Source organism: Branchiostoma floridae, chromosome 3 (genome assembly GCF_000003815.2).
Source record: "Branchiostoma floridae strain S238N-H82 chromosome 3, Bfl_VNyyK, whole genome shotgun sequence".
NCBI classification, from domain to species: domain Eukaryota; kingdom Metazoa; phylum Chordata; class Leptocardii; order Amphioxiformes; family Branchiostomatidae; genus Branchiostoma; species Branchiostoma floridae.
The window spans coordinates 23,379,242-23,388,118 of NC_049981.1; the positions used below are offsets into that span (position 1 = coordinate 23,379,242).

Genomic DNA, 8,877 nt, shown 5'->3' on the forward strand with positions numbered 1-8,877 from the left:
TTGTAATCAGTACATAATGGACAGAGGAAACGGATGAGCTTTGTGATACGTAAACCATTGTGACATGTATTCTACATGTAGTCGTGTCAAGCAATTATTTACGTGCCAGTAAACTCCAATAGATGTAGTGTTGGGAATAGGATGCTGCGACAAAATGCAAAGGAACGGAAACATTGAAACACGGAGCCAAGGATTATAACCTCTGCGTGAACCTTTGTGCGGTTTCTTTTCAGATGTAGAACTGGCTGCGGCCAGAGCACTTCCAAAAGTCTGAAATATGATACATGTTACCCTGTCCTTCCAAAAGATCGATCTACGGTCCGACATGTCACAAACACGTGGCGAACACAGCCCATAGTACACTGTTCTGCTACAAGTTCTTATACTTGTTCTGTTTTGCGACGGAGTAGACGTTTTGGCTTCAATACAGATACACAACACAAACAACCTAAGCATAGTAATGCTTACAAAAGAGGTCATATCAGTCATTGTCACAAATGTTATTGCGTATTTTTGTGTGAATGGTTGCATGTAACGTACGTTTGATGCTCCAAAACATCATTAGTAGCGCTAGGCAGCAGCTTCGTTCATAAACGTTTTGAAAGTGCTTTGTAAACACACAGGTGGTGTGCCTAAAAGAGTAGTACATAGTATCCACGACACAGCGGCGACAGGGAACGTGTTATGAAGTTATTGGTACAAGAGATATTGGCATAATATTATATGTTCTGCATTGGTTCGGTAAATCTAGCATTTGTCCGCAGACGATATAGTTTTGTAGTACTAGTAGACTTACTGCAGCTGTCAACCTTCCAACGAGCATATCCCGAACGGAGTGAATGTAGGACATCTCGCTTTCACGTGTATCTTGTAATGGAAGATGTTGTCATGATAGAACATCGGAAGAACTATTGTTGCGCGATTTTTATCATTTGCGATTTTCTTAAAAAAATATCGCGTTTTAATAAGAAAAACTAAGAACTGTTTACCTCTCAACGAAATCCTTGCATACTAACTACACAATGCGTTACTATTTACGAAGAATGAATACCCCCTCCTCCCCCTTAACAAAAGCTAAGCCATATGCTTTGCTAATAACCACTTACTCCATATGTCAACCGTGAAGATACCACATTAGTAAATACATCTGCTGGTCAGTTATAGCGCGTCTTAGAAATCTTACCTCCGTTCGTGGTTCTTGCAGGTTCGGTCTCGCCTCCATGAGTGTGAGTTTGTGTGCACGCAGTAGCTTTCCTGGCTGTGCTACCTACAACACCCCTTCTTGGTCACCCGCGTTACTATGTACGGTGATATTCTACCCTCCTCACACCGGGCTACCTGAAGCCGGCCTATACAGTCATTCCATCCAATTCCCTTTGTGTTATACCCTGCGCGTGAACTGTATACTATCGGACCGCGGTCACCTATTGTATGGGTCAGCAGTAGGGGTGGGTACCGGTACAGAAAATTCAGGTCCAGGTCCAGTTCAGGTCCAAAGGATCAGGTCCAGGTCCGGACCTGAACCTGGACCTGATTCAGTATGACACATACCAAAGGTCCATTTCACTACAAAGAAATCTGTTTGGTGGAGTATCAGACTTACACTACCGTTACTTTTAAAATCCTACAACGCTAACTGCACCTGTACGATTGACTGTAAAACTTGGTAGAAATTACTATAAACTCTACTCTACTTCACTCTTGTTATTTTCTTCAACCTGCAAGCGCCAAAACGTGTGAATGTCTGATAAAATAATCTGTTAATTTTCTAATAGGTCCAACATCCGGTCCGCCTAATTTCTTTAGGTCCGGTTTTTCTGGACCGGTCCACTAAGAAAAACCGGTTTTGTACCGGTACGCTGTACCGATACCCAGCCCTAGTCAGCAGTGCTAGGGTTACCCGTCTCAATGTAGCAAACCTTTACCCTCCACGGAGATTTGTGTTTGCTTACAGATTCTTCAATCGGTGGAAAGAAAGGCTACTATTTTTTCAAGTTGACCGGCACGTAGTTAGAAACGACCTAGCCGAAAGCTACACAAAGACTTGTGTTGGTAAAGCTTGCCAGTGCAGTGGGGAGGGATCTAGTTTGGCTAGGACGTGAGGCAAATAACATTAAGTATGTTTACATGTAAACAGTGCGAAAGGCACAGTCAACTCGTCTGATTCACAACGTGTCACTCTAAAGCAGAGAAAGAATAAAGCACAAGTGCATTTAATAGGCTATCAAATGGTACATACTACAATGTAGATGTACAATGTAAAGGTAAAGCAATCGTCCTGAACTGCAATGATGCTTCTTTATGTTAACCGGTATTGTGCAATGCTGCCTTGCTTTGGCTCGCGTTTTCAGCCAAGCACACCACAGGGCTTAAAATTCATTTTTGGGAGTAGCCCTACCACCCAACTTAAAAAAATAATTGGGTGCTCCTGCACTACATAAAACAGTGGAATGTCACAAAATCCTATTTTCAATTTGCCCCAATTCTAACTTCAAATTCTTGAAAAAGAACTATGACAGATATTCTATCATTTTTCTAACACTAAGATGTCGAGAATATGGTATATACTAATATGCTTCGAAATTTTCACATACATAAACTTGACCTACTCTTCTTGATACAATGTACTAGCAAGCGTACTGGGTTCTTACACAGCGGAGGTTTGGTACCAGAGACTAGCACCTGAAGCTCCCTCATATATACTTTTAGAAAAGGGGCATAGAAACCTAGAAACATCGACTTGATTTATAAATGGTGACTTATGTAACATGAATTCTAACATATTCAATATATAATGTATTTCAAAAATATTACAAATGTTAAAGTTTAAACCCTGATGAAGTAATTTAAATAAAGCAATTCTGTTCCTTTAGAAATGATGACATTGCTTGCAACAGTGATTAGTGTTATGAGTTTCTCTTCTAAAGCTGCTGTGCTGGTGCATGGTCTGTTTGTGAAAGGTGTCCACTGTCCCTGTATGCTGGGGTTCTCCAACAGTGGTCAATCACACATACAGTTCACAGTCATGTTTTAGCCTCTAAGGACATATTTTAGAACTTCTTTTTTTCTAAAACATAGTAGGATAGTAAGAAAGAAGAAGACAAGGTTGGTGACACTTTAAATTTGCTTAGGGCTGTAAAAATTTTCACCGTTGCTCCAACCTTTTTCGGAAAACAATCAAAGAAACAGCAAATTGAATTGGTGTGTCATACTTATAATGGTAGACAGTTGACTTCAATGTCGTACCAAAATACAGAGCATACTTATCTATTTCACTGATGTGCATTTCAATTATTCTGACGCACCGATGTGCATATCATTACAATTGTTATTCATTCACTCACTCACTCAGTCCCTTAGCTTGTAGTAGCCGTAGGGACAGTCTGTCATTGTCAGGGCACAAATGCATTTCTGGAAATTCTGCAACCTGTGATTAAAATGTCAAAACCAGAAAGATGCACAAAAAACAGACAATTGAAAGTAATAATCATGCACATAAATCTTATTTTTTCCTCTTTAATATGCTTTATACACATATATTGAACTGAAAGTCTATCTTAACTGATTATCATTTACACATTAGTAAGTCCTCATTTAGATAGTGTTTTGAGTTTCTCTTCTAAAGCTGCTGTGCTGGTGCATGGTCTGTTTGTGAAAGGTGTCCACTGTCCCTGTATGCTGGGGTTCTCTGTATGTTGAGTCTTACGTAGACGGATCAACGGCAGTCCTGACCGCCAGACCAGCGACTGTACATGTTGCTGTATCTCCTCTGCTGATTTCTTATCGATGAATAAGGTGTGGATCTCACCATTCACTGTAAAAAACAAACAAAGGTAATATGGAATTATGTCCAGTTGCTGTTAAAGAGAGATTCCATGTACTTCATGATTTTTAATCATACTTCTTTTGTATCGCACCTTCACAGTTGGCTTCTATTACAACAAAAAATGCAGTTAAAAATACTTCATTTTTGCAAGTACCCTAAAACCACTTACAGCAAAACACCCCAAAAGAACTATTGTAAATCTTGAAAAATTTTGCAGTGTTTATAGTTTTACAGTGACCTCTCCAAAACTATGGCTCTGTAAATAGGCATTTTCATTTTTTTTACTACCGTAGTAATTTTAAACAATTCTTTTAACCACAAACTTTAAACACAGTGAAATCCCACTTTCCCTCCTACTACAAAAATAAATCTTCATGATAATATATGAATTTACAGTACAGATAAACAGAATGTAATCTTTGAATACTCACAATACTCAGCTACTATCCGAGCGTGTATCTCAGGCTTGGGGGTGACATACACCACAACTCCTGGGTTTGATGCTGCAAAGTCTAGTAGATGGTTCTCTACATAATCTCTGTGGAAAACACACAAAGAAAGGTGTCATAGTGAGTTAGAACATTTGCTGTAGTTGAACAAGAACAACTTTTAGTACTGATGTCATTAACTTATGTGTGCAAATGTATCTAATTATTTATGTATTGACTATAAGGTTTAATAGTACCAGTAACCAGTTAGTATTATGTTTGTCTTCTTCAACTTCTTGTATTACTGGTATTGCAGGGCAATTATTCAATTGTGTATTGTCTACATGATACTCTTGTATTGAGTTGAATGTCATTCAGTTTATATTAAATTCAAGACTTATATTTGGAATTTGAGGTTTTTTTAAACTAAACAAAGCTCTGGGTGGAAAACCCTGCATTTCAAGGGTCAAAGGTCAATAATTCTTGCTGTAGGCATTCAGTTTCAACAAGGTTGATTCTTATACGGCAGGGACAGTATATTACTGTCTTATCAATACATAACACAGTGTACAAAATACTTTTCTAAGCCGGGTTTCACAGTGTGCAACCTGGGGCAAAAACTAGGTTGCACAACTGAATTTCAAGTTGCATCACTAGAATTCACTATTACAAATGTCCATCTGCCAAGAAATCTGCAATTACTGACATGTTTGACTGCTATGAAACGGAGCTGCCTCGGTCCATTTATTTCTTCCAAAAACAAAATCGAGTTCTGAGGCTCAAAATTCAAGTTGCACCCTGTGCAACCTGAGTTTAGAAGTAAGTTGCACCAAGCAAAAAGTGGTTGCAATGTGCAAGTGTGCAAGTGGGTATTTTGCACACTGCATAACACCACCATAAGCATTTCATAGAATGGTCCGTAGGGGTCAAATTTCCATGCCCCCCTCCCCATAAAACTTTTTGGTGTCACAAGTGACAAACAAATACAGACCTGGCGCCCCTACTTTGAACGCTGGCCTTGCAGAACTTCAGGGTTATTCTCTGCAGCTGACAAACGTAGCGACCTGTACCGTTCTGGAGTACGGACTTGAGAAACCCACTGGTGACGGTACGGCCTGTGGCACCGACTATGTGATTCGCCATGACTTCACATGGACCTCCCCGCGCTCTCAGATGACCTTCTGCAAATTTAAATAAAGGAATGTTTCATCTAAACAGGGGTATTGAAATTTTGATGCTTCTCATATTTCAGTAAAATTAACAGTAATTATTGCAAACTTTATGATAAATTCTTTGAAATATTATAAATATATAATGTGTGTATTTTGATTATCTAAAGGACTTTTAAGTCATCAGACTTATAACGATTTTTTTCATACCCTGACACGAAAGCCCTAAAAATTATATGGTTTCATCTAAATTTCCCATCATGCAACACGCGCGCGAGCTTTGTTTCCGAAGGCGGCCATTTTGGTGTTGTGTGGGGGAAAAGGCGAGTGGATGCTTTCTAGGGTTGTGCTTTTTTCTCGCCCCTAACTAAGCGGCTTTCTCTTAAGTCATGCCGGGCAACGAGGACGGCGGCAGCAAGGGCCTGACTCCCCGGGTCGTGGACGAGCTGTGCGCGGTGACGTACGTGGAAGACTACCTGGACTGTATCGAGTCGCTGCCGGACGACTTGCAACGGAACGTTTCTCAACTCAGAGAGATTGACGCCCAATTTCAGGGTAGGTTAACAACAACAAGGTTACACTACCACCTTATGTAGTTGTCAAGGACTTCTTAACCCAATTTTCCTCTTGCCTCTCGGTCCCTACAGCCTGTGTAATGCAACCGGTATTAGCGGGAAGCTGTCGTATGCAAAATTACTAGTAAAATCGTACTCCATTGTCTTTATTTGTCCAAAAATATTCTAATTTTCAACGTTCCATCATTTGGAAGCACTAGTACTCATTCCCACACTGCTTTAACATGTAGAAGTGGACAGTACCCAACAAGAATAACTTTAGCTAGGCCATAGTTTCGATGCTATACTATCTATTGCCTACTACAACTAGTAGTATTACGTACAAGTATGGCTATAGAAATTCTCAGAATTCTCAGAAATATTTTATCTTATGAAGTAATTTCACAATGTGACATGGAATAGCACAAAACACTCTACACACATAGAAGCTAACACAAAAACATCCTCTAATTTTAGGCTAAAATGGCTTTTTGGATTGACTGTTTTCCTTGTATTTTTCTTCTGCAGAAGTCATGAAGGAGATTGAGGAAAGCCAAGAGCGCTACGTGAACGAGAGTGATCCCATCGTCCGGCGCCGTAAGCTGATCCAAATCCAGCGCGGATTGGTGAAGAGCCAAGAGCTGGGCGACGAGAAGCTCCAGCTGGTGTCCGCCATGGTGGATATGGTGGAGAACCGGGCGCGACAGCTGGACGAGGACCAGAGGAACCTGGACGCCGGCAAGGACACCGACCACCCGCCCGAAATCGTCAAGCCCGAGCAGCCTCCGGAGAGGAACAACAAACGTTCGCGGCGGCAGCGTAGCCACGAGAAGCGAGAGGCGCAGGACAAGGACATTCCCAGCGACAATCCCAAACCCGTCAAGAAGAAAAAGCGGTCGAAGGCAAAGGCGGAAAAGCAGCGCGAAGAGCGGGAGAGCTCGCCGTCCGAGCTCGCCATCGATCCGAACGAACCCAGATACTGTCTGTGTAACCAGGTTTCCTACGGAGAAATGATAGGCTGTGACAATGAGGAGTGTGAGATCGAGTGGTTCCACTTCGACTGTGTCTCACTCCACAACAAACCTAAGGGCAAGTGGTACTGTCCCAAGTGTCGCGGGGACAAGGCCACGGAAAGAGGGCCTGGCATCGACAAGAAAAGCCACGGACATGATGCAGACGAGAAGAAAAAACGAGGCGGTAATAGGTAGTATGTCGCCCTGCTGGCAAAATATTATCACAATGCAACGTATGACTATAGATGTTCAAAATATTAAAAATTGTGGTCATCAATAATATGCAGTCTGTTTCTTTCTTCAAGGATTGCAATTGTTGACCTGTATGTTCCAGTTTGGTACAAATTGCATTGTAATAGTATAGGGCGTGGGTAGCCTTCGGAACATGTTTCAAACCATAGAAATCAAATCTGATATAATAGTATTTACAATTTCATATTTGTACAAATTCATCTTTCATCCACTTTATCTAATGAAATCATTAACATTATAAGTGTTCTAGATATTCTGTACATAAAACGGATATGAATCCCCATATGTAGCATAGAATGCATTTAACATTGTCATTAAATAAGAAAAGGCTACCAGAACAATTAGGAACGAAGTAGTCTTTTTTGCATTATTGAATTGAAAGCCAAGGTATGCATAGGATACTTTTGTTTTCTCTGAATAGAAGAAAGCTTGCCTGACTTTGTGTATCAATGTTTAGTCTTTGTTAGTTCATCGCAAAGACATAGATTCTGTGAGAATCTTTGTGAGATAAGCAGCATCAATTCATTGAGTACAGTTACGTTTTCCTTTACTTTACTTTGTTGTTAGACTGTTATTTACAGCTAAGTGGTAACATCAACTTTGATAAAGTCACAGTCTTCTGATTGCAGATGCCACTTGTAAGTTGTATTGCTGTTGTAAAGAAATACATCTGTATATATCGTTGGAATATGCCTCATACTTGATACTTATTAAGTTAGCTGAGTTTGAATGCTACAATAACATGTAATTCACCAGTAAGGTAAATTCTGGTCAGTTTTCTTTTCATAGAGAGGGAAATAAAAGCAATGGAAGTGATTTTTTGTACCTTGAAAATATGTAGTTAGTATATATACTAATTGCTTGCAAATGCACTGCAGTGCTTTTGAAACATGTAAAGATACAGATGATCTTGACTTTTTTTGGAGCCTGATGAAGTTTGTACAGAAATAGATAGGGGGCGCCAGTAAGTGGACCACACAGTAGACCAAACATACTCAAACATCAAATACTTGAATTATACATGGTGGTGGTGATAATCTTCAGTGAACATTCATGTCTAAAAAGTGACGAGATTATAACGTTATATAACAATGTAGTTGATAGACGTTGAGCTTGGAGCAAGGCCTTTTTTATCCTCTGTCAGATTCCAAATTCCTTGCACAAGACCAAGGTTGACAACTTTCTGGTATTTTGTCAGAATTGTGTTTCGTTCAAACAGTTTGGGACATCTGGAAAATTCGGAGAAATAAAAAGCAACCGTATGAAATGATGTATTTGATAATGATGTACATGTATATGTACATTATAGATATCTCGTCTCGTATAGATTTAATTATTCGTTAATGTGACAAATACATTACACAGAGACTCACAGGCAGCAATGCTGATAGTGGAGTCTACATGAAGGGACAAATACACAAGAATGGTAAATCATAACGCTACACATCACTGGCTCGTATAGATAATTTGTGCCACGGTAAGGCAAGGCCAAACACGAGCATGAACGCGAGCTTGACCTTGTCCGGCGATGACGTCATACGGCTCCATCATTCACTTTAACGGAAGGCGTGTCTCCGGCCTTCAAGCGCGTTTTACCTCATCAATATCTGCGATAATGAAAGATGAAGAGATATC

The 8,877-nt window shown here is 40.1% G+C and overlaps 3 protein-coding genes across 3 annotated transcripts in view; 1 reads left to right on the top strand and 2 right to left on the bottom strand.

Moving 5' to 3' along the window:
• LOC118411757 (leucine-rich repeat-containing protein 69-like) overlaps positions 1–1,438 on the bottom strand; it is a 3,096-nt gene extending 1,658 nt beyond the window's left edge. Inside the window, exon 1 of the mRNA XM_035814240.1 lies at positions 1,184–1,438. The gene's annotated coding sequence lies outside the window, so the exon portion shown is untranslated. The remainder of the gene's footprint in view (positions 1–1,183) is intronic.
• Positions 1,439–3,193: 1,755 nt separating this feature from the next.
• Positions 3,194–5,450, bottom strand: LOC118410945 (39S ribosomal protein L43, mitochondrial-like). The gene is made up of 3 exons (XM_035812913.1): positions 5,246–5,450; positions 4,258–4,364; positions 3,194–3,814 (listed from the first exon to the last, which is right to left on the bottom strand). The coding sequence occupies exons 1-3, from the start codon at positions 5,395–5,397 to the stop codon at positions 3,591–3,593; spliced, it is 483 nt and encodes a 160-aa protein (XP_035668806.1). The 5' UTR covers positions 5,398–5,450; the 3' UTR covers positions 3,194–3,590.
• A 229-nt stretch (positions 5,451–5,679) lies between these two features.
• Positions 5,680–8,055, top strand: LOC118410944 (inhibitor of growth protein 1-like). The gene is made up of 2 exons (XM_035812912.1): positions 5,680–5,978; positions 6,506–8,055. Exons 1-2 carry the CDS (start codon positions 5,813–5,815, stop codon positions 7,183–7,185), a joined length of 846 nt encoding a protein of 281 aa, XP_035668805.1. The 5' UTR covers positions 5,680–5,812; the 3' UTR covers positions 7,186–8,055.
• The last annotated feature ends 822 nt before the right edge of the window (positions 8,056–8,877 follow it).